The 25,931-nt window shown below is 40.3% G+C and overlaps 3 protein-coding genes across 5 annotated transcripts in view; 1 reads left to right on the top strand and 2 right to left on the bottom strand.

The window, feature by feature from the left end:
* rasgrf2a (Ras protein-specific guanine nucleotide-releasing factor 2a) overlaps positions 1-2,568 on the bottom strand; it is a 39,315-nt gene extending 36,747 nt beyond the window's left edge. The window contains 1 exon segment of the mRNA XM_049468490.1: positions 1,892-2,568. Coding sequence (XP_049324447.1) covers positions 1,892-2,170 — 279 coding nt within the window. The 5' untranslated portion in view covers positions 2,171-2,568.
* Positions 2,569-7,088: 4,520 nt separating this feature from the next.
* Positions 7,089-16,605, top strand: ankrd34ba (ankyrin repeat domain 34Ba). The gene is made up of 2 exons (XM_022680756.2): positions 7,089-7,796; positions 14,162-16,605. The coding sequence occupies exon 2, from the start codon at positions 14,212-14,214 to the stop codon at positions 15,892-15,894; it is 1,683 nt and encodes a 560-aa protein (XP_022536477.2). The 5' UTR covers positions 7,089-7,796; positions 14,162-14,211; the 3' UTR covers positions 15,895-16,605.
* A 1,075-nt stretch (positions 16,606-17,680) lies between these two features.
* The window catches only part of zfyve16 (zinc finger, FYVE domain containing 16), a 30,489-nt gene continuing 22,238 nt past the window's right edge, over positions 17,681-25,931 (bottom strand). For all 3 annotated transcript variants that reach the window (XM_049468489.1, XM_049468488.1, XM_049468487.1), the window contains 4 exons: positions 25,626-25,788; positions 24,778-24,883; positions 24,246-24,422; positions 17,681-23,123 (listed from right to left, as the gene is read on the bottom strand). In XM_049468489.1, coding sequence (XP_049324446.1) covers positions 22,965-23,123; positions 24,246-24,422; positions 24,778-24,883; positions 25,626-25,788 — 605 coding nt within the window. In that variant the 3' untranslated portion in view covers positions 17,681-22,964. The remainder of the gene's footprint in view (positions 23,124-24,245; positions 24,423-24,777; positions 24,884-25,625; positions 25,789-25,931) is intronic.

Genomic DNA, 25,931 nt, shown 5'->3' with positions numbered 1-25,931 from the left:
GAGAGCAGTATGGCTCACACAGTTCAAGTAATAAAAGTAAAAAGTAAAAAAGTTTACATACTGGCATTAAGCCAGTATTTTATTACTTGAACTGTGTGAGCTATGTGCAGTATGTCACATAATCTGTGTGGGTTACAGTAGATACAGAATCACCAGCACTGTAATCTGCTGTACCCATACTGCTCTGTAATTAATCTACAGTTACAGTAGATACAGAATCACCAGCACTGTAATCTGCTGTACCCATACTGCTCTGTAATTAATCTACAGTTACAGTAGATACAGAATCACCAGCACCGTAATCTGTTGTACCCATACTGCTCTGTAATTAATCTACAGTTACAGTAGATACTGAATCACCAGCCCTGTAATCTATTGTACCCATACTGCTCTGTAATTAATCTACAGTTACAGTAGATACAGAATCACCAGCACTGTAATCTGTTGTAATAGCCTGACTCTATAAACTTTTTATTAACTTTTTGTTAACTTCCACATCTGCTGATTTAGTTCAGAGTCAACTGAAAAATCTGAAAGTCCAGACAGACCACATGCCCCTCTAGGATGATCAGGTGTCAGGGGGCGGGGCTTGATATAGTCAGAGGTGCATGATGGCAGGACCCCATGTTGTGCAGTAGGTCTTGTAGTATTCATTATTATTTTTATCTGTTTTGTTGTTTGTTGAATCTTGAACGTGGGGTCTGATTCTTTTGGTCCTATTGTTTTGGATCATTCTGTTTGTCACTGGTCTTAAAATAGCTCTATCTATTATAAACTGAGTTATTAATAGACAGAATTCTTCACACATCAGAGAGGAATCTTTAGACACACTGTCCGATAAACACAGCTTATTCAGAGCGCTGTGCATTAAATTAGATTTTAGAGACGTGCTGATGAGCGACGTCTGCTGAAGGTTCACTGAGCGGCCCTCGCCGGCCGGGGGGGCGCGTAGCGGCATTTCAAATTTTCCACGAAAAAAATTATGTCACTCGTGTTTCATAACTATAAACCCAGGCAGTGATGTGGTGATAACAGGCTGCTGATAAAAACACACATAAACATCTACAAATAAACTCTACTGAAGGATAAGAATAGTTTTTACATTTACTTTATTTTCAAGGATTAGGCATCAATCCTCACATTAAAAAAGTCATATATATGTATATAAATAATGCAGCATGAAGCTAATAGTTGGAATGTAATGAATGTATTTATGATAGATGAGAGTGAAAGGAGAAGTTTACTGAGAATACATTGTACAACTGGAAGGATGCTAGTGCACTGTTGGAGCCTCTGGCCTGTTTTACCAACCTGCTTCTCTCAGAGTGTGACTAAAGTCCTATCCGGACGGGATTAGTTTCTCAGGGGGTTCTGGGGTCATTTTCTCTCTCTTTTATGGGGGTTTTATCCTGTGTGGTTTTATTCCCGTCCAGAACGATCATGTACGTGTTTGTCTCAGACGTCCTTTCTCAGACAGGCTGAATTATCTACTGATTTTCTCTGAACTCTGAATCTGATTACTGAACAACTGATTTCAAAAACACTAGAACATTCCCGCAGGTATGGTGAAGAATTGGTGTTAAATTAAAAAGCAGTTACTGCTTTTTACAAACAGAATAAAACCACTTTTGTTAACCACAGGATTTACTAGGCTATAGTTTAAGTGAGCTATGGATTATTAAAGGTTGAAAGTTGATCAAATGTTGCCATATCAACGTTGATTCACTTTTTTCAAAATCAACATCAAATGAATGCCAGCTGGGTGGTTCGCAGGGCGCGCTCGCGCTTTAGGCTTCTTCTCTTCTTTTTTGCTCCCCATCAAAGTGTGTGAAAGTGTGTTCCTAATGTAATGGCAGGAAATATGACAGGTGACAGGTAAAGGTGGGCTCACCTGCTGCTTGTCCGAGGCGTCCCTCCCCACGGCGGACACTTTGGGCGCGGGCACGCGCTCGCAGGTGCACCCCTCCAGCAGGTAGATGCCGGTGGGTCGCGCGCTCTGCTCGTTCTCGAAGTAGAAGAGCAGGTTCTGGTGGAGCGCGCAGAACTTCTCGCTCCAGCGGCTGTTCTCCGCCCCCCTCTTACTCAGGTACCCGCGCTTCACCCCCTCTCTGCGCGCGACCACCGACAGGTAGAGCGCGTGCCCCTCGTTGTAGCGCACGCTCTTCTGCATCTTCAGCTCGCCCTGTCACTCCGCCGCCGCTGCCGCCGCGCGCGAGCCCATGCTCCCCTCGGAGAGACTCCTGGCCCCGGTCCCGTCCGGTTCAGCGGTCTTGGCTCGGTCCGGTCCGGTGTGAGGAGAGTGAATCGCTCCGGATAATCCGCGCGCTGGGGAAAGTTGCTCTCTCGCGCGCTGCAGGATCGGTCCGGTCCAGCTGTTACCGGGACCGGTCCAACACAAACTCCCGAACACCAGAACCGAACATCCCAACCCAGACCGTCCGTAAACCCGAACCGGACTGAGGAACAGACGGCCGAACCCGAATCAGAGCGGGATCAGCGCTAATCCGCTTTAACACCCACTTAAAGAGACCGCTCTGTTTACACCGCGCCCGGAGAGGAACTACACCTCCCAGCAGCCCCTGCGCGCTAAACTACAGCCAGCCTACAAACATCACACATATTACAAACATCACAAACAACACAAACATCAAAGATGTGAAAAAAGTATCTCCATTCATTTTTCTGTAGGTAGAAGTATAGATACTCGGGTTAAATAAAATACTTCTGTAGAAGTTGAAAAAGTATCAATTCAAGCTTTTTACGCTTTAAGTAAAATTGTAAAAAAAAACTTCAAAACTTAAACTTAAAGTATAAAATTAGAAGCAATCCCCAAAACACTTTTTTCTAAAAGCCATAATAACTATAATGTTAAAATAATAAAATGTTAATGTTGATAATATAATTTGGGATTTTGCACTCGGCTGTTCTCTAGTGTTTCAGCTGCATATATGCTGATTAAAATGAATGTATTTTAAATTTAGTAGAATGTAAATATTTAAATTAAATTAGTTTAGTTGGACTGGAGTTTATCTGGAGTTTGTCTCTTGAGTCTCTGCAGGATCATTTTCATACTAGACTACATACATCTGCTATGTTCTTACTGGAGTGTGTGGGGGGGGTGCAGGTGTGATGGATCACAGTATAAACCAATAGGGAGTCAGAACGATATATGTCTATACTTCTTTATATTCAATCACAATCAGATTCACTCTATCTGGATGGAGAGATTTATCTGGATAGGGGTTTTATTGAACGATGAGAAGCAGGTGCTGAATTCAGCACCCCCGCCAGGAAAAGCACCCCCTCTCTGAGCATATTTCAAAGTAAAGTTAAAGCGTTTTTATCAAGAAGACGATCCGTACACGCTGCAGAGAGAGGGTGCTTTTTATTGCGTACGATGCGATATGACACACCTCTAGGCCCTTTAATGATGAGCAGACAATAGGAAAGTATGTCAGGAGAAACGGAGCGCTATCTGGGGCAAAGGCGAGTCCGGGACACTGGCAGTGCCCGCCTGCGGGTCAGAGAGTGGCAGCTGTGCTCCGAGAGAACAGCTAAAGATTTCTACATTTACTCTGCGCTGCTGTTTTAATCAATCAGCAGCAGCTGCATTGTTTTACTGTTTCACTACTGTTTCACTACTGAACTCATCACACATCATCTATTAATATTAATCAGGAATCCATCAGATATTCTGCAAACAAAATTATTCAGCTGAAAATGACGAAAAACACCTTCCATGTTCAGTAGAATAATAAAACAACTGAATAATTGATAAAAAAAAACAAAAAAAAAAACATTGGAGCTATTTATTAATATCTATATTTTTTTAATGCAATAGTGAAAAATGTGGTAAATGTTAATTTTGGGTTTGATTAAAAATGCTATTTTTTATCTGTTAGTGCATTTTAGTGCTTATCCTTATTTTCATAAAAACAGTAGAATAGTGAGATCTCACTATTCTATGAATTATTTCTGAGTTATTTCTTGGTTCTATGGTTCAGAAAGTCAATGAAGCAATTAATCTAATCCTATATCAGTATTATATTAATGATCACAAAAATAGTCAGCAATAATTGATGAATATAATAGAAATAATATTAATATACAGCAATAATAGACATTTCTATTGTATATTTAGTATAAACACTGTTTAGTGTTTAGTGTGAGTGTGTGTTTAGTGTGTGTGTGTTAGTGCTGAAGGGAAAGGCAATACTGGGGGATTATAGTGGATTACTAGTATGTCTGTCAATCCCAAAAATAGCTGCTGCCCAATAAGTCGGTAAAATGGGGCTGGTAGGGAAATCCATTTGTTGATGTTTTGTTTTAGAACAGATGCAGCTAATGCTAAAAATCTAAAGGCATTAAAACCAGGAACGTCCAGACGGTTCGGCTCACTACAGAAAACCTGTTCTGAAAAGTGAAGTTAAGAAAATGTGAAATATCATAAATACAGTATTTTATATAGAACTGCACCAACATCTGCAACAAAATAAATGCAAAATGCAATTGAATTATTGCAATTAAAAACTGTATTTTACAGTGTTATTCTGCTATACTGTATATGAGCATTGCAAAAGTAATTTTGTGTAAAATTACAAAATACAAAAAATTACAATATTATGTTATTTTTTATATCAATTCTTTTCTATCTAAACATGTGCTTAAGATGATAATTAAGATTAATTAATATATTACATTTATACAGGTCAATATTTGTAAAAAATATATATATATATATATATCAGGGGAAATATTTTGTCTGTGTGTTTTACAGTTATTTTTATTTTGATTATTTTTCTTTCTGAGCCCAGACTCTCAGTTTCTGTCTGAGATCAGTAAAGATCCCCGGCTGTGACTCTGAGCTGTATGGAGGGAAAACGTGTTTAATGATCTGAGATCAGTCAGAGCAGCTCAGTCTATTATACAGGAAAAGCTGCTGTACTGAAAAGTGTTCAAACACTGCCACCTACCGGCCATCCTTATAAAACCACTCTACTGAATCACCAACTCACATGAGCATCACCTAAATTCACCTTAATTCACCTGATCGTACCTACACTCACCTGATCTCACCTAAATTCACCTGTCCTCACCTGACCACAGCTGGTAGATCAAAATCAGCTAGAGGAAATTATTGTCATACGAATTTAGGCGAAGAGCACTCTGTTCCTGAACAGCTGATGATGACTCATTAGCAAATTTAGCTAATTTTGGCAAATTCAGACGAGCTGTATACGAACCTTCTTCAGCAGAGGAACTGCAGGATTTCAATTGATTATCGAAATTGTGTCACTAATGGTTTTCTTGGTGCCTTTGCTCCCAGCTCCCTTGAGATCATTAACAAGCCCATCCCATCTTTCTCAGAATCACTGTTATCCTACAAATATAACTTTTATTTTTATAACGTTTTTTTCTGGATTTGTTTTTGATGTTCTGTCTCTTTCTGTTAAAATAAAACAACCTTAAAATGATTGACTGTTCATATAATATATATCACTTAATCATGTCATTACATGTAATCACCTCATCACCTCTGTTTTGCCAGAAATCTCCTAAACACACACTAAAAAAGAGAGGTACGATATAAGTACTGTCTTGTACTCAGAGTAAGAATTTTCATAATTTTACTTTTAAAAGTATAATATAGGTCTTTAAAGGGTCAGATTTGTCTTTCCTAACAGCAGGAGGAGCATATTTGTACCATTTATCCAGCTACTAATTGTACATTCAGTACTCTGTATCACTGCACTAATAAACAAGAATATACATTTTAATTTTAAAATTTTCATTCAAAAGCCAGACAATTTTGGATAATCAAGTTCTTGACACACAAATTCAGTTTCACAAATTCTGGTACAAAAAAGGCTTTGACTGAAATAATTCACTCTATTGTACCTCAAAAATATAATGTACAGCCCCAGAGACTAGCTTTATACTCTTACAAGTACAAATCTGTGCTTTTTTTTCTTAGTGTGCACCTTAACACTTCACCAATTCTTAATTCTCAGAGTGACTGACCAGTATGGAAGTGACCAATGAGCAGCAGGTCAGAGTCCATTATGAGCACAGGGTCTTTGAGCACACTGGTGATTTTCTGATTAGAAAGTCCTGGTGATACGTCACGTCCTTCGTAATACGACCCTGAGATCTGAACGCTGACGACTGGCTGCAGTGCGAAAGTACCGGTCAGGTGGACTTCCCACAAAACACCGCCATCCTTCCCTTCAGCGGTTGTCATGGCGATGGCATTGCTCAAATGCGCTGGAACTACGCCATCTCACCTTCCTCTCAACCTGGCGACAGTTAATTCAGCTGCCAGCCAACCCGGCACACAATTCTCATCATTACAGAGAAGCGGAAAAGATCCTCGTCAGAGTCACTTCCTGTTTTCTACGAGATCTGAATACTCTCGATAAGTCCTCATCCATCCGCTTCGCCCGGGACGTTTCAGACACCCACAGATGGCCATCGCTCATCATCACACAGAGACAAAACACTGACTGAGTCAAGAAATACACTCATTTACAAAGAATAACGCACTTCAGATTGCGTCAAAACTCAATATGTGCTGTGTGTGGTCTGGTTAGACCCATTATCAGCCCTCACTACAACTCCCATAATTCACCTGCACCCACTATCAATCAGCCCTCACTACAACTCCCATAATTCACCTGCACCCACTATCAATCAGCCCTCACTACAACTCCCATAATTCACCTGTGATTTTTATTATCTGTATTTATTGGGTATTTTATCTGCCTCTCTCAGTCTCTCTGTTGTGGGAGGAGATTGGGTCCACCTGCCAAAAATTCCAGCCAATAGTGGCTCAGTTTCAGAAACTGGACACCAGGATGAAGCACTGCAGCAGGAATTATGCAGATCAGCAGATGGGCATCGTGTTTATCTGTGGGCGAACCGACAGGGGTCTTCTAATAAAGTGCCCAGTAATGCCACGAGGGACTGGATTAAAAAGACATATTTTTACAGCTTCTGGTTCTTCACAGATACTTGTTCTCCTCCACCAGTCTTACACACTGCTTTTGGATAACTTTATGCTGCTTTACTCCTGGTAAAAAAAAAAATCAAGCAGTTCAGTTTGGTGGTTTGATGGTTCGTAATCATCCATCTTCCTCTTGATTATATTCCAGAGGTTTGGTAAAACCAAAGAAACTCGTCATTTTTAAGAGCTGTATATGAACCTATTGGCCAGTGTAGAGCTACAGGATCTACAGGCCCAGCTGTAGCAACATCTGTGGGTAAATGTGCTGCAGGATCCATAAAGAACCTGTAGAACCTCCAAACCCAACCGTCTCAATCTCATCTTATATCCAGCATAGAGGAACCAACAGGGAACTAGATAGATCAGTGCCTTTTATCATTTCAAGTGTTTTAAACAGTTTTACCAATTCATTTTATACTTTTATTTGATTATATCATCATTACATTCAACTACATACAACTCTCATCTTCTTACTGGTGAGTTTTTTTATTTTTATCCAAGAAAATCGAGAGATTGATAAATCTGTAACTGTCTACTGGTTGCTATGTTTCTCTCTCTCTCTCTCTCTCTCTCTCTCTCTCTCTCAGTACAGCTCTGTTGCGTGTGAGTAATTCTGCTCATTGTCGCTCAGATCTAACCAACTAACGTCACACACCTGCACTGATACACACACACTCTCTATCACACACACTCTATCACACACTCCACATTCAGCCAAACCATCCGAACAAACCAGTATTGTATTAACACCACTGTCAGCTCGGCTAACGTCTCTACTCATCGAGCTTTCTGGGTGAGTATCTCTCCATTTATCAGCATGCCTTTTATTATATTACATATATTTACTGTATTTATATGTATATATATTTCCCTGTCAGTGCTCCATTCTGTATCTGCTGCCTCTTATTATCTCATCATGTCAGAACACACACAGTATTCGCCGCAGTGTTCGATCCGTACGAATGAAAGTTCCGACCCAATCCTCCTCTCTCTCCCTCTCGCGTCCCTCTCGCGCCGCTGCCGCTGTTACAGAGCACCGCTGAAAGCTTTTCAATAGCTGTACTTTGATGAGAATAGAAACACTCGCGTCCTCTTCACAACCCATTCAGCACACTTTCAGCATCCGTTTCAACACAACGACTGCAGATAAACACAGAGCCGAGCTTCTGTTCCCATCCCATTTACAAAAAACAAAGACAAAAGCCAAAAAAATGTCCGACATGTTGTCGAATTTGCAACCAGAGTCTGCGTAATTAAGGTGAGGTGAAGGCGGAGCCTGAATCACCTACTGATTTGGTAGATCCGCCCCATTTTGCATTTGTTCACACTGGCATTAAAGTGTAGCTAAACCCCCTACATTTTAGCTGAAATAAGTGAGGGGTGATGTATGGGTTTAGGGGCGGAGCAAGAAAGAAATTTAATTGGGCTGAGCAGTGTGCCTCTGATAGCAGTGAGACGCAGATGGTTAAACGTTAGCAGGGAGCGGTGCTATTATTGATAGACTGATTGATTTGCATATTGTGATATTGTGTTTGTGTACCAAAGTACTCGGAAACATCATCCTCACCTATAGCACAGTTGAACCTGTGAGGGCGCTACAAAGGCAGAAATTACCACAATATAAAAGCGTCTGGGTCTAGTGGCTCTTTAACAGGTGTTAATCCTGGCTAATCGAATCATCCAATCAAGTGTCCAACACAAAGTATACAGGTGTGGATATCGGGATACAGCGCAGGTGGACGGTGGTTTCCGGTTGAGAGTACTCTGTGTTTGATTGGCTGCTGCTTCTCACTGGTTGTGTGTAGAATGTAACTGTAAACGTCCTTGGACGCCTAGAAAGGCAGAAAGTTGTTATATAAGTGTTATTGTTAGCAAGAGATCAGAGATGCATATGATGACATTATTATTATTATTGTAGTGAAGATAGCAAAGCCCCGCCCACATTAACCTGCGAGCATTAGCGCGGTGATGCTACTCGGCTACTCGGTTCAAAAAGAGGCGGAGTCTGACTTCACATGTATAGGAGGAGGCATGTGCTAGTCTTCTTAACCCTCCTGGTGTTGGAGCATCACTAGTGATAGGGGGAGTCCTAATAAGTGGGTTGGGTAATGGGATAAAAATTAGACATGTTTTAATTATATATATATAAAAAAAGAGAGTCTGGTTGGGGTTCCAGAGGTCTCCTCGCTCTGTTCTGTGTATCCTGATCTGATCTCTACACTCATGCAGCGCCGCAGGTTCTCCCGGCGGAGCTCAGAGGAACACTGCTGACAGGGGCAGAAGTTGGCGCTACAGTGATGCGATGCCCAGGTGCACCATGGTAACGGGCAGCATGTTGCTAATAGCGATGCTCTCTGTACCACCATGCCTTCTGCTCATTCATACATCATCATTTACTGCTGGTTTAATCTGAATCACTGGCATTTCTGAGATTTAAGTGGAGATGATATGGTGATCCTACAGTCTGAACTCCTGTATATGTCTAAAATGTTGGATGGATGCCCCCATAATTAATTCTACATTCAGCTACATTCAGATTGTGGAGCACTTCAGTTTCTGAATCAGTTTCTCTGATTTATCTATTTATAGGTTTATGTTTGAGTAAAATGAACATTGTTGTTTTATTCTATAAACTACAGACAACATTTCTCCCAAATTACAAATAAAAATATTCTCATTTAGAGCATTTATTTACAGAAAATGAGAAATGACTGAAATAACAAAAAAAGATGCAGAACTTTCAGACCTCAAATAATACAAAGAAAACAAGTTCATATTCATAAAGTTTTAAGAGTTCAGAAATAATCAATATTTGGTGGAATAAACCTGGTTTTTAATCAAATGTTCTCCTCCACCAGTCTTACACACTGCTTTTGGATAACTTTATGCTGCTTTACTCCTGGTGTACAAATTCAAGCAGTTCAGTTTGGTGGTTTGATGGTTTGTGATCATCCATCTTCCTCTTGATTTTATTCCAGAGGTTTTTAATTTGGTAAAATCAAAGAAACTCATCATTTTTAAGTGATCTGTATTTTTATTTTCAGAGCTGTATTCGTAAATGTAGTACATTACATTATATTACATTACATTTGGCAGACGCTTTTGTCCAAAGCGACTTACAATAGTCAAGTACAATGTAAAATAAGTTTAAAGGTAAAAACATCTTTGGATAGGGATAAAAGGAGGTCAAAGGGGAATAATAGGATAGAGGAGTGAAGGAGGGGAAGAAGGAAATGAGGTTAGAAGTAGTTAGTGTGTTAGAGGTGTTAAGAGAGTAAGTGCTCTTTGAAGAGCTCTGTCTTCAGGAGTTTATTAAAGATAGTGAGAGATTCTCCTGATCTGGTAGTAGAAGGTAGTTAGTTAGAGGTGTTAGGAGAGTAAGGGCTCTTTGAAGAGCTCTGTCTTCAGGAGTTTATTAAAGATAGCGAGAGATTCTCCTGATCTGGTAGTAGAAGGTAGTTTGTTCCACCATTGGGGAACTCTGTATGAGAACAGTCTGGATTGCTTTGTGTGAATGTTTGTTTGGTAAAGCGAGGCGACGTTCATTGGAGGAGCGCAGCGGCCGGGAGGTAGCGTAAGTCTTCAGGAGCGAGTGCAGGTAGGAAGGAGCCTGTTCTGACATCACCTTGTAGGCGATTGTAAGAGTTTTGAATTTGATGCGAGCATCAACTGGTAGCCAATGGAGCTCAATGAGCAGCGGAGTGACATGTGTCCGTTTTGGCTGGTTGAAGACCAGACGTGCTGCTGCCTTCTGGATCATCTGGAGTGGTTTTACTACACAGGCCGGGAGGCCAGTTAGCAGGGCATTGCAGTAGTCGAGGCGTGAGATGACGACCGCTTGCACCAGGAGTTGGGTGGCCTGTTGCGTCAAGAACGGTCTAATTTTTCGGATGTTACAGAGCGCAAAGCGGCAGGACCGAGCAACCGAGGCCACATGGTGCGTGAAGGAGAGTTGGTCATCAACCAGAACACCCAGGTTCCTAGCAACCTTTGTCGGTGAGAGAGAGAGAGAGAGAGTCGATACTTATAGAGAAGTTGTGTTGAAAAGATGGTTTTGCTGGTATAACCAGAAGTTCAGTCTTTGAGAGATTTAATTGAAGGTGATGCTCCTTCATCCATGAGGATATGTCAGAGAGACACGACGATATCCGTGCGGAGATTGAGTGATCTTCAGGTGAGAACGACAGGTATAGCTGGGTGTCATCAGCAAAGCAATGGTAGGAAAATCCGTGTGAGCGGACAACCTGACCAAGAGAGGTGGTGTATATGGAGAAGAGAAGGGGTCCCAGTACCGAACCTTGGGGAACCCCAGTGGATAAGGAGCGGGCTGAGGACAGCTGTCCTTGCCACGACACCTTGAACGAGCGCCCAGTGAGGTACGATCTGAACCATGACAGCACATTGTCTGCGATCCCCATGTTTGAGAGTATAGTTAGGAGGAAGTCGTGGTTGACCGTGTCGAAAGCAGCCGAGAGGGCCAGCAGAATGAGCACTGAGGACTGACCTGCAGCTCTAGCAGTTTTCAACGCTTCAGTCACAGACAACAGAGCCGTCTCGGTAGAGTGTCCTTTTTTGAACCCAGATTGGTTCTGGTCCAGAAGGTCATTCTGGGAGAGGAAGCCAGAGACCTGATTTATAACTGCTCTTTCTAGTGTTTTAGAGAGAAAGGGTAGCAGTGAGACCGGTCTGTAGTTGTCAACCTGGGCGGGGTTGAGAGAAGGCTTTTTAAGCAGTGGTGTCACGTGTGCTTGTTTGAAAGCAGTCGGGAATACACCAGAAGTTAAAGAGGCATTGATCGTGTGAGTGAAAAGCGCTGAAAAGCGCGTTTGCTGTTGCTGCTACAGCGTATCTAAAGTGAAAGTAAAGTAAAAAAAGTAAAAGAGCAGTCTGGTGTAGCTTGAAGTTCCTGCTAGCCCTGCTAGTGTGCCCTTGTCTTATTTAGGAAATCAGCGCCACCAGACTGTCTTTTAAAGCCGTGAGTAACGCCCCCGAGGTCCGCAAACAGAGAAAGTGTGAAAGAGGGGGTTTGCCACGCCCCGCTCAAGTGAGAATCGCCCAACCTTGTCCGAAAAAGCGCGCTGAAAAGCGCGTTTGCTGTTGCTGCTACAGCGTATCTGAAGTGAAAGTAAAGTAAAAAAAGTAAAAGAGCAGTCTGGTGTAGCTTGAAGTTCCTGCTAGCCCTGCTAGTGTGCCCTTGTCTTATTAGCCGGTGTAAGTAGCCGGTGTAAGATAGCAATGAGCAATGCAACACGTCTTACAGTACAGATGATTCCATTATTATTTTGTATTATTTTACTCCAAATCCCAGATTAATGGTCTTCTACCTAAAAATATAAGCTGAAGCTGTGGACGGGTTGTGGACGGGCTGTGTCTCTCAACCTGAACCTCTAGGCTTGAATTCAGGCCAATTCCAGGAAAACCAACAAAGGCTGCAGTGCTATCTGCTGCGGCGGCGGCGGCGTAACACTGCGCTATGTTGCTGTGTGGAAATGGACTGTCATTACTGGCTATCTGACAGATACAGACTCTCAAGGCCAGATCTGAAAAGCTGCAATTTCACTCGCATTTTCTTAAAGCAGCAGAAACACGCAGTTCCCTCCTCCACCCGCCGCAATACAGAGATAAATCAGGATAAATTAGGGATAAATCAGGATAAATGTATGAGGAATTAGGCCGTCAGTCAGTGGGATCTTTTTTCTGTTTAATAATAATTATAATAATATGTAGTGTTTATGCAGTGTACTCTTGTTTTATAACATTTTACAAACTATATATATTTTTTATCTATATGTTTATTAGTAACAAACACACACTTTTTTACCCAAGAGGCGCCAACTGTGGGGCTAAAAATGATGGTTGCTAGGGTGTTACTATATCTATTGTTGTTAATGTGTTACTAGGTGGTAGGTAAGCTGTTACTATGGTATAGCTATTGTTAAGGTGCTGTTAGGTTGTAGCTAATATGTTGTTTTGGTATATCTGTTGTTAAGGTGTTGCTAGGTAGTTGATAAGGTGTTACTGTGGAATAGGAATTGGTTGCTAAGCTGCTATGATATATAAATTATTTGTTGTTAAGGTGTTGTTGGATGGTTGCTAAGAAGTTGCTATGGTATAGCTATTATTAAGGTGTTGCTAAGCAGTTGTTTGGATATACCTGTTGTTAAGGTGTTGCTAGGTAGATAATAAGGTGTTACTCTGAAACAGAAATTGCTTGCTAAGGTGTTGTTAGGTGGTTGTAAATGCATTGGACGTGTGTAACGTTCCGTTCAGATGAGTTTGTTGTGAAACAGTGCGTGTTTCTCTGAGACGTGATGTTCTGCAGCACAGTGCGGAGACGGTAACAGCAAGGCCAGTTGACACATTGGACTCCACAGCGACGCCATCACTCCACAGAGCAGGAGGAGGCGGAGCTCGGAGATCACGCTCAGAGACACAGACACTTCTAAACATCTGATCTTCTGCTACCAGACAATGAAGCCAAGGTCTCTCAGCTCACCGAGTTCAGCTTAGATACAGAAAAACACTGCAGAGAGAAAATCTTAACTCATAACACAGAACAAAATAAGAGAGCACTTAAAAATGATGAGTTTCTTTAGTTTTACCAAACTGAAAACCTCTGGAATATAATCAAGAGGAAGATGGATGATCACAAACTGAATCAAACCAAACTGAACTGCTTTAATGATTTTTTTGCACCAGGAGTAAAGCAGCATAAATTATCCAAAAGCAGTGTGTAAGACTGGTGCATTTATTTGCAGAAAATGAGAAATGGCTGAAATAATAAAAAAGATGCAGAGCTTTCAGACCTCAAATAATGCAAAGAAAACAAGTTCATATTCATAAAGTTTTAAGAGTTCAGAAATCAATATTTATTGGAATAACCCTGATTTTTAATCAGTTTTTTCATGCATATTGGCATCATGTTCTCCTCCACCAGTCTTACACACTGCTTTTGGGTGACCTTATTCCACTGTCCAAAAACTCAAGCAGCTCAGCTTTGATTGATGGTTTTTGACCATCAATCTTCCTCTTGATTATATTCCAGAGGTTTTCAATAGGGTTCAAGTCGGCTAAGAATTACGTGATTTGTATATCCTGTATATTGTGTGACCTCACAATACTAAACTTGGTTTTATCTTTATCTTTTTGTCTTCACAGGTTGTGATGGCAACATCTGCCAGGTGTGAATCCCAGTGAAAGCAGTGAGGATGAACGGCGCTCAGGTCGTCCACACAGACAGCAACTCTCTTCTCAAAGCTGTTTACCTGAGCCGCCTCCGCCTGACACGCCTTCTCCTCGAGGGTGGGGCCTACATAAACGAGAGCAATGAGCGCGGGGAGACTCCCCTCATGATCGCCTGCAAGAGCCGACAAACGGACCATCAGGGGGTTCCGAAGGTGAAGATGGTGGGATATCTGCTGGAGAGCGGCGCCGACCCAAACATCCAGGACAAGAGTGGGAAGACGGCGCTGATGCACGCCTGCCTGGAGCAGGCTGGACCCGAGGTGGCGTCCTTGCTCTTGGCGAGTGGAGCAGATCCCTGCCTGAAGGACCACACGGGTTCCTCCGCTCTGGTCTACGCCATCCAGTCCAGCGACGAGGAAACGCTGAAGCTGCTAATGGATGCTTGCAAGGCCAGAGGTAAAGAGGTCATCATCATCGCAACGGACACTCTCGCTTCTGGAAAGCAGATGGCCAAGCAGTACCTCAAAGTTCCTCCATTGGCGACATCCGAGAACCTCTGGAGCAAGACGAACTTCTCATCAATTCCTTGTGCGTCTCCTTCTGAGATTCATCTCAGCAGCTCGCCCCAAGGAACCGTCGCCGCTAGCTCTTCAGGCTCCTCAGAGCACATGTTCTCCTTCCAGGACCTTCAAAACATGACCGGATCTCAGCCAACCTCCCCATCTCACCATCCACAGCTGCTCGACGGGAAAGCAAACAAGCTCCATCACCTCCAGAGACTACACTCAGAACCCTGGCTAAAGATACCCCAATCCTTCCTCGCCCAACAGCAAGACAAATGCCCCTTTCCTATAGAAGACCTACCTGACATAACTCCCGAAGAAGAGCTTTCGTTCAGGATGAATCGATTGGCGTTCGGTTCTCCTCTTTCGCACCATTGCAGCATCGACCTCAAAGAAGCCAACGTCTCAAACCAGACCCTGCTTCAAGGAAGAACCGCAAGAGATACCAGCTGTTTACGACCAGAGGAAGCACTCGGAATATCTCGCAACATGTCCTTCGATGGTCTTTCCTCACTGCACTCCCACTCGCATCCGAACCTCCACTCCAAAAGCAGCACAGAGGTCTCGGCAGCAACGGACAAGGACCCAGAGAAGTCCCTTCCTAACTTGGCGGTTTCCAGTCTCTGTAACATCATCCAGCGCCGAAAGCTTGGGATGGACCACTACAGCTCCGATTCACAGCTTTCCCTGTCAGGACATTCCCCAGAGGAGCGGAAGAGGCAACTCGAGAGGAGGCAACTGGTCAGCGCACGCTCCTCAACGCTGATTGGCTCCCGAGAGTCCCTGGAGAACAATTCGCTGGCGTATTTACACAAGAAATACCCAATGAATCTGGAGCGCAGGGGGTCGGGTGCTCTTCTCATGGATCACGCCTCCCACCCACGACCCGGGTTCCTACCGCCGCTGAACCAACATGTGCCAATTGCACCAATTACCGAATCCTGCGGTGCCCACGCCCACACTCTCTGCCCCAGCAACAAGCCGGCCTGCGGTCTAGTGCCAGGCATGATGCCCTACCTGCCCTCTGCACCCACCGGCTTACCAAAGGATCTGAAGACCAGGAGAATGCTCATGAGACGCCACTCCATGCAGACTGAGCAGATCAAACAGCTAGGAGATTTCAATGACATCCTCGGCCATTGATCACTTAAATATGGCTGACTAATATAAATTATTATCATTAACGTAGTCATAAAGACGCAAGAATAGAACCATCATCATGATCAAAATTGGTCTTTGATTCTTTGATAGGGCTGGGAATCACAGCTCATCTCCTGATAACCAAGATATCATCACGATATGTTGCCCGTTATAATGATTATAATGATCTCATGATACTGTGAATCTGTGATTCTGCGATCCTGGTCTTCAGGATCACAAGACATTTGTACGATTCTTCATTTTACTGAAGAGGATAAAATATTACAAAATTATCAAATACAAAAAAAATATGGATTTTTTAAACCCATAGCCGGGTTCATCATTCCTGCAGCCGGCAAAATATGAACTTTCAGTAATCATAAAGCAAACTTATCTATTTTGCTTAAGGGCCCCCCAAATGCTTTGAAACGGCCCTGGATGTCCCAATACTTTTGTCCACTTTTGTGTGCTGTATATTATTCTTAAAACTCACATAATTCACTTCAACTCAGTTTAAATTGAACTCTATTGTGTGTTTGTCTTTCTGTGATTAATCAATCAAGTATATACACTCACTGATAAGCACTTTATTATGTGTACATCTACACATCCATGCAATTACCTAAATCAGCCAATCACGCGGCAGCAGTAGGATGTTTAAAACCATGCTTGACTACGCTAACTCTACAGACAATTCTGTAAACTCTACAGACAACTCTGTAAACTTTACAGATAACTCTGTAAACTCTCCAGACAATTCTGTAAACTCTACAGATAACTCTGATAACTCTACAGACAATTCTGTAAACTCTACAGATAACTCTGATAACTCTACAGACAATTCTGTAAACTCTACAGATAACTCTGATAACTCTACAGACAATTCTGTAAACTCTCCAGACAACTATGATAACTCTACAGATAACTCTGTCAACTGTGAAAAAGGACACACACATAAAACACTAAGCTGGATGGACTACAAACCCTGGAAGAAACACAATGTGTTCCACTTTTTCAGTCAAGAACAGAAAGCTAAGGCTGCAGTGGCACAGAATCATCTATACTACTGACCTAGAATATGAACAGCTGAACTGAATCCAGGAGAACTTCTTCAGGATCTGCAGATTTCATGAATGTGAAAAAGAAAATCAGCAGGACCTGAATGACAATCATGTTCAAATGGACACAGATCTTAAAGGAACTGAAAAATCAGGGCTGGTTTCAGAGGAATCGAGGTTCGACTCAGTATTATACTACAGTGTTCGGTTCTTAATAAAGTGCTCAGGGAGTGTATAATAAAGAAATTAAACAGCAGAATGATGTCAGAAGTGGGAATTGTCTAGAATATATAATTGTCTGTCAACATTACATAACGGTCAGGGGGCTTTATGATGTAAATGCTGTTCATAAGGAAGATAAAAGTGATCAATAAATGAATATAAATTTATTTTGTAATATTTATGGATCTACACATGCAGAAATAGTGTGTAACTCATGTGAAAACAAACAAGTTCATATTCATAAATTTTAAGAGTTCAGAAATAATCAATATTTGGTGGAATAACCCTGGTTGGTTTTTAATCACAGTTTTTTTTCATGCATCTTGGCATCATGTTCTCCTCCACCAGTCTTACACACTGCTTTTGGATAACTTTATGCTGCTTTACTCCTGGTGTAAAAATTCAAGCAGTTCAGTTTGGTGGTTTGATGGTTTGTGATCATCCACCTTCCTCTTGATTATATTCCAGAGGTTTTTAATTTGGTAAAATAAATAAAGAAAAGACGCTCGTATATTTATATCAAAATTTTATTCTACATGTGATACATATTAGAAATGAATGTTTGAAGAACATCCTTAGGTCCCAGATACCAGTATTACCAAATAAAGCTGGTTTTCATGAATAAATAGATATACATTATGCAAAATGACACAGTTAAACAGCTTTGTAAAGCATAAAATACTTTTTTTAGTGATGATTTATCAATGAATCAAATCAACGACGGGGAGAAAAATAATTTAAATCCCCCAAAATTGAATCGGAAATTCAGCTTAATAGATGTTTACAAAATGATCACATTTCATCTCAGACCTTCCAAAACAATCAATAATCAATAATCTGTATATTTACACAGCATTGCATTAGTTAAAGTATACTGTGAAGAGTTACAGAACCTGTCCGATCTGTAGAAACAAACAAAAAAAAACGTGATGGAGGAAAAAAACTAAATAAACCAAATGGGAAAAAAAACAGTTTAATTATTTTACTATAGAAGACAGTTTTTTTTAAATGGTATCATAATAAGGAATATAAAGGAAACGCAGACTTTAAAAAGTATACAGAATTATGAGTCATACACGGTCTATCAGACTTAATTCAGATAAAATCACACTTTAATAAGTGTACTATTCCAGTCAGCACAGTCAGAACGAGACGACGAAATAAGAAAAGTACAATCACTTCGCAGTCAGATCACAACTCGCATTGTGAAAGTGCATAATATCGTAAATTTCAGACACGGTTAACGGTTGGCATCTAACGACTTCATTTTGCTGGTTTTAAAGACACATTTCTCTCTTTTTCTCTCCTTCCTTCTGTATTTACTAGGCATCTATCAAATTCCCTCCAATCAATCAAACGACTCGTATTTCTCCTTATCGGCATCCCTCCCTCTCTCTCTCTTTCTCTCTCTCTTTCTTTCTTTTGGTTTAATAAATCATTAAATCGTCACAAACGATAAATCACAGAATGTGACAGCAGCACAAAAATGGCACTTCATACAGACCAGCCTCACTCACCCCCAAATCTTCATTTAACAGCACCACCTAGAGGACAAATCAGCAACATCCATTTAAACCAGACATCATTTAGACTAGAAGTTCACACAGCAGGTAAAAGTGAGAGATAAAAAGTGAGGTGTGTTATTAGTGTGAATTAGGGCTGTAAATAATGATTATTTTGGTGGTCGACTAATCTGATGATCATTTTTAGACAGAAACGATTAGTCGACTAGTCAGCGATTATTTCTGCCATGTCCTCCATCTCTAAATCGATAGAAAAATCTGATATATTTATAGTTTTTATATGTGACACTTAAATCTGATACATGATTCTGATTCATGGCCATGCAACTAAAGGCCAATTTATACTGGGTTAAATCTGCGCCATAGCCTAGGCGTTGCTGCGCACCCCACGCCGTAGCTTGACGTGCACCTCTCTGAATATGTAACTGCGCATCGTAATTTGATCCGTCAGGCCTTGTGTTCCCACCCACACATTCCCGCCTTCACGGTTTAAACTGTAGAGCGATTCAGAGCCGCTGATATGCGCACACAGAAGTATATACTTCTCCTGCAGTGGGACTGCTCACATTTACTCTTCTATATTTTCAGATTTAAGTTCAGCTGCAGACACTGAAACTGTTTAAAAGCTCCTGTGACGCTGGAGAAGATGAAACCGAAACTTCACGTGAAGCTCTGCTGCTCTTTAGTGCATGAGCTTTAGTTTAGGAGTGTGAGCTGATGACAAAATTCAGACTAATGTTGGATTTAGATCACTTTAAACAGATTAAAGTGTGAATTTGAGACACTTTTACTTGCTGTGTGAACGCAGCCTTACTTCTACTCAGACTTTAAACATGAAATGAGAATTCTGATCTTTTAGGGAAATACTATAAAATCACTCATTCTCCATGATATTAGCAGCTACATTTTTTCAAGATAACTCTGGTGTAAGAGTTTATGCTGCGTTCCATTTACCTCAGAAGTCGAACATGCCACAGTTTAATTTAGGACCAAAGTTTTACGGCAAATTCAAGCAGTTCAGTTTGGTGGTTTGATGGTTTGTGATCATCCATCTTCCTCTTGATTATATTCCAGAGGTTTTTAATTTGGTAAAATCAAATAAACTCATCATTTTTAAGTGCTCTTTTTTTTTTTTCTCCCCAAGAGTTGTGTCCCACTTTTTTATATCCTAGGTTATCATGGTCAGTACTGTCCCAGATTAGCATTGATAGAAACACTTAATACAGTATTTAATTTTTTTAATCCAAACAGAATTTAAACATTTAAACAAATAGGAATTTTGTGGGATTCGTGGGAATGTTCCTGTTAAAATGAGGACATCGGAGTTAAAATGGAACGCAGCATTAAGCTCTATCTGATCGGGATTAGTTTCTCAGGGGGGCGTCTTCGAAAAATTTATATTTCACACTTCTACTCTTTAGTGATAAAACTCCAGCATTCGGACTGCAATTGAAAAAACAGGAGGACCAGTGAGTTTTTAGGTTTTAGTTTTTCTCGGTCACATGACATCATCACGGAGTTCAGTAGCTCCTCCATTTCCACTCTCTGTTGTGTTTTTAACGTGGATCTCCATGGAAACCAGGGCGCACCCAAAGTGTAATTACGGTGCGCGGCAGTGGACAAATATCTATTTTATTAAAGGCGAGGAGACGAAACTCAGAGATGTGCGTCCGGACGGGCCTAAAATTACCGGAGGAGCACGGAGTTCAGAGAAAAACAGTAGGTAATTCAGCCTGTAATTTTCTCAGAGGACGTCTGAGAAAAACACCTACATGATCGTTCTGGACAGGAATAAAATCACAGAGGATAAAAACCCCCATTAAAGAGAAAATTACCCAGAACCCCCTGAGAAACTAATCTGTACCAGTGTCCTGCATGGCGGTGCATAATAACCGAATTCAGCATAAATATTCTCTACTCAGGGGAAAATGTTAACATGGTTGTTAAAAAATACAACAAAGAGACATTCAAACCCTGAAAATAAAGAAACACACATTTTTTCAAAGCTACATTACATTTGCATTATTTGTAGGTTGGCTGATGTTGCTCTAACCAACCGTATGATCATCAATATTTTTAATATTTATTGCAATATTTTCATTGATTCATTATGAAAACAGCCAGACTGAAAATATATATTCATATATAATTCATGTACAATGTGTTTAATACAAACATTAGGGTTGCTTTTTGTGTTGTAGTGTTATTTTACACAGCTAAAAAAAACTGGTTTTAATGAGTTTTTTTAAAGCAATCTGCACACACACTGCAGCCGAGTGAAAACAACAACAAATCATCTCCATTAAGCAAAACGTATGCTAATTGTGTCATTGTTGTTTTTTTATTATCGATTAGCGTTATAGATTATAGATAGAATTCACAATGAGTAACACACAGTGAATAAGAGTGCGATTAAAATTAAAATAAAACTGAGCCTCGTGAACTGAATGAAGTTCATTAACCGGCTCCCCTGCAGTGAAACTGCTCACATTTACACTTCTATACTTTTAGATTTAAGTTAAATATTAGTGGCCTATCAAAAATATCTCTTTATTACAGCTATTAGATATTATTATACGTTATTCCAAAAAACAGAATTTTAGCTTCATAAAAGCTTCACAGAATTACGAGATGATTTCATCTACACTTTTTCTTTTTCTTTTTTAAGGAACAGAAGCAGAACGTACGATACAAATCCGACGACAGAATGGCGAATAGTACGCCGTATTTAAAGAAATATATAACTATAACGGGTGAATGAAGCGGCGGATGGATCAGGGGAGTGACGATGAGAAACTACGAATAAAATCAGATTGATCTGATCCGTCTTCTGAGAAATCCTTCATACTCTTTGTTCCTGTTCAGAACAAAATCAAAGTCTGTTCTGATATCTCTAAACTCGTAATAATAATTATAATATTAATATATATTTATATAATAATCATTATATTATTATTAATATCACTATTATTAGAGATGGTACGATCAGTGATTTGGTGTCAATATAAATATCTGATCATCTTTCAGCTTAATCAGTTAATCACGTCATTAAGTTAATAATTTCATCCCATTTTTTCCTAAATTCCGAAGTTCAGTTACCTTAGCCTCCTCCTGAACATGCAAATTCAGACTCCGCCTCTTTCCAGGTGCAGCCAATGAAATGCAGCATCACTCAGGAACGTTAGAACAGTGCTTTAAGAGCTTTAAGAGGAAAGCACTGCATTCCCAGCTCTGATACCCTGATCTAACAGATGCCTGCGCTGAGAACCAGCACAACCTAGTGTTTAAATGAGAAACTGCAGCTTTTCTGAGAAGCTAAAATTAGCCTCGCATTGAGAACAGCAAATTTTAGCTAAAAATCACTAATAAATCAGTGGTGCATGCAGTGTAAAGCTAATCCAAAAGGGGGCTTTCATCAGAAAGCACATCTGATTTTATTTTCTGATTCTCATGTATTATATATATATTTATCTGATTTATTATATATTATTATTTTTATTTATTACATACTGAATCATCACACGGTCATAAAAACCTCTTAATTTCTAAATATGAACAGATCGGCACATAAGATCTGCTAAATTTAGAGAAATATCGTTTTTTTCTGGGGATGGCATGCAGTATTTTAGCTGGAAATATTGTGCATGTAAAATGTAATTTTTAACAGAATTTACGTAATTAAATGAAGTATTACTATTATTTTTTTGTTCTTATTCTTCATTATTTAACTATCACACTTCACACGTCTTAATAGCTAAACTTTGCACAGAGAAAAATGAGCATAACAGAGACGTTTTAACTCATATTGTCGAATTTGTTTCGAACGGATCTCTAAATTGGCTAAATAAGAGAAATATCAGCTGATTGCATGTTGAGCATTTTATATTTTGGGGAAATTTGGCTAATATCAATATACTGATCATAAACAATAAATCTTTCCATCTCTAATAACAATAATAATAATAATAATAATAATAATAATAATATAAAATAAGCATTATAATAATAACTGATTCAGCTCATCACGTCTACAGACATACCCTCGCTCATCTCACCAACCTGCATCCAGCGCAGAGCCGTTTCCTATCAGACCCTTCCTGACCGTTTCTGAGGAGGTCTAATAATCTAATTTCTGTATCAGTTCCTGTCTTGCACACGCTGCTTGTGTTTATTACAGGACTCCAGCGTCTGACTGTGTGTCTCCAGCATCAGCGTTTCCTGGATTAAGAGGAGAGACAGGCTCCCTGCCACTGGAGGGCGTCTCTCTCTCTCAGATGCTCTGAGTGATGTAGAAGAAGAACTCCATGTCCATGGCTTGGTGAGGCACACATGAGCTTCCCCCGTGAATAACGGGGATCAGAGCTCCGTCCAGCTCGTTCAGGTACTTCTGAGGCAGCAGACGCCCCCCCGAGCCGGCCTGGTACTCCACCTGCACACCAGACACGCAACAAAAACACAATAAACAGTAATCAGAGCAATACATTCATTACAATAATTCAAAATACATGATGTCCAGAGAACGAGCTATAAGTGAAATCTTCAAAAGATACACATTTTAACCAATACATTAGATTAACATGACTTTTCCATGATTTTATTTTACAGTAGGTCTAAAATGAACCATATAAAAGCATATGTTGACACGCATTTTTTTAATAATACAATATGAGTCAGATCCTGAGAGCTCTATTGTGTAGAGATAAATTACTGAATTAACTCTGAGCTGATGTATTTGATGTATTTGTAGCTCAAAATAGATTTTTTTTTCCCATTGAGAAACTGAAACAGAGAGATTTGTAGAGCAAACGTCTGACTTTTCCCAAACTTTCTGGGTATTTTTCTTTTACAAAACTTATCCAGGCCTGGAAATGATCGCTATTGTTTAAATTCCCTGACATTTTCCAGGTTTTAAATGACTGTACGAACCCTGAATTATGCAGCATGGTCAGTGTGATGTTTAACAGTTCCAGTTTCTGAACATTTCAAATTTGTTGTAAAACTTAATTATTTCAGTTTCTGATGGTATAATCCAACCAACTTTTGTTACAAGATCCAACATGGAAAAATCTGAAAAGAAAGAACATATATATATTTTCTTTTTACCTAAAACTCTGATTGTGAGGGGCAGAGAAGGAAAAAATAAATATTATTATTAAAAAAAAATAATAATAAAAATGGTAGAATACTTACTTTTTCTACACTGCACAAAATGTAAAAAAATTATGAATTTTACCTGCAATTGTCAGAAAATTAAACTGATGAATGTTACACTGTCCCAACATACTAGTGCACCTCAAACAATTAGAATATCATTTAAAAGTTACTTTACTTCAGTAATTCAGTTCAAAAATCTGTATGCATGCAGTTCAGGAGTGATCCACAAGGGGGCAGAATCATATTTTATTATCTAATTCTCAACTGTTATACATTTACAAGATTACTGCTATTATTTATTTATTACATTAGAAAATTAGGAAATTATTATTAAAAAAAACATTTTTACTTGTTATTAATGACTGAAAAATCTAAATCAGATAAATAAAGTACAGACCATGTCGGTGTCGGTAGAAACTCTGAGGGCGAGGGAGTTGATGCCGCTGCTGATGAGAACAGAGAGGTGAGGGCAGAGCGCGGCACAGCCGGCCGTGGCGATCTCTCTCTGGAACTGACTGCAGGACGGCAGGATGGCAGAGAGAACACAGTCCGGGCTCTTCAGCAGGTAAAACACCTGACAGGTGAACAGAACAGGTGAGTAAAGCAGAGCGAGCGGTACAGCTGTAAATCTCCATCCTCACTAAAATCAGAGTATTATTCTACAACAAAAAGTAGTAGAGATTCAAACTTATAATTTAAATAAACAAAATAAATATAAATATTAGTTACTGTTTCTAGTATTTAATTCTGCTACTGAGAAATTATTTCTGTACACACATACATATTTTCATAAACTATTTTATATACATTTTTCATACTAAGCCCTACCAATATATAACCATTTGGGAAGAAATTTGTTAATTTCTTTACTATTGCAAACCCTTTTAACTAAAGTTAAACAAAAATACATATATACGCCTCAGACGCACCTCAGTACACCTGATTGTCCTCCCGTCCATCTCAAACTCAGAGTCCTGATGGATCCGGATGCTGGACACGCCCTCCAGAGACTTCCCGTCTACAGGGCTGGTAATGCTGTAAAACAAGCACACAGACACACACTTACTATACTGGCAAAAGTTATGGTACTCATCCCCAACTCATCTCCAAACACTTCAACTCATCTCCAAACACTTCAACTCATCTCCAAACACTTCAACTCATCTCCAAACACTTCAACTCATCTCCAAACACTTCAACTCATCTCCAAACACTTCAACTCATCTCCAAACACTTCAACTCATCTCCAAACACTTCAACTCCTCTCCAAACACTTCAACTCATCTCCAAACACTTCAACTCATCTCCAAACACTTCAACTCATCTCCAAACACTTCAACTCATCTCCAAACACTTCAACTCATCTCCAAACACTTCAACTCATCTCCAAACACTTCAACTCATCTCCAAACACTTCAACTCATCCCACAACTCATCTCAGTATCTTAAAGTATTCCAGAGAACACAGTTCCACTGCTCTAGAGCTCAATACTGGGGGCATTAAATACACCTGGCATTAGAAATGGTGCCAACAGCTTCATTTCTATTTATCTACAGAATTCTATTCTATTGGCAGAACTCCTCTACTACAGGAAGTACCTAATGTAGCTCTACATTAATCAGTGTTCACTCTGATTTATCCTCCCTCTCTATAAAGAGCTGGACAGTAGTAAAGGTTCGGATGCTGTCGTTTCATCAGCAGCTCTGTTCACTACAGAGCCCTGGAGCTGCCGGGCAGGTGATTAACATCAGGCAGGTGATTAGTATTGATCAGTACCCGGTATTGACGGGAGGCGTGTAGTCCACCCAGCGCACGCTGACGTTCTCCCGCGTGTCTGCGGAGTTGGCCCTGCCGCAGGTGATCTGGAAGTCTGCCTGGTCCCTCAGGGCCTGCCGCAGAGCCTCCATCGTATCCGGGGGGATCTGCACCATCAACCCGTCTGAGAGAACAGCGAACACCATCACACAGAGAACACACCATAGAGCACTGGAAATAAACGTTTAGGTCTAAACTAAACAAAATTTAATACAAAAAACATTTTATTGAAGGGTTTCCATTAATTCTACCAATTTTTTCTGCAAA

This window comes from Astyanax mexicanus, chromosome 20, assembly GCF_023375975.1.
Source record: "Astyanax mexicanus isolate ESR-SI-001 chromosome 20, AstMex3_surface, whole genome shotgun sequence".
Taxonomy (NCBI): Eukaryota; Metazoa; Chordata; class Actinopteri; order Characiformes; family Acestrorhamphidae; genus Astyanax; species Astyanax mexicanus.
Note: the sequence above shows the minus strand (reverse complement) of the source record. Positions and strands in the feature narration are given on the sequence as shown.

What these genes read in the sequence shown, in the direction of transcription:
- ankrd34ba (XM_022680756.2), top strand. Translation starts at nt 14,212, where the DNA reads ATGAACGGCGCTCAGGTCGTCCACACAGACAGCAACTCTCTTCTCAAA.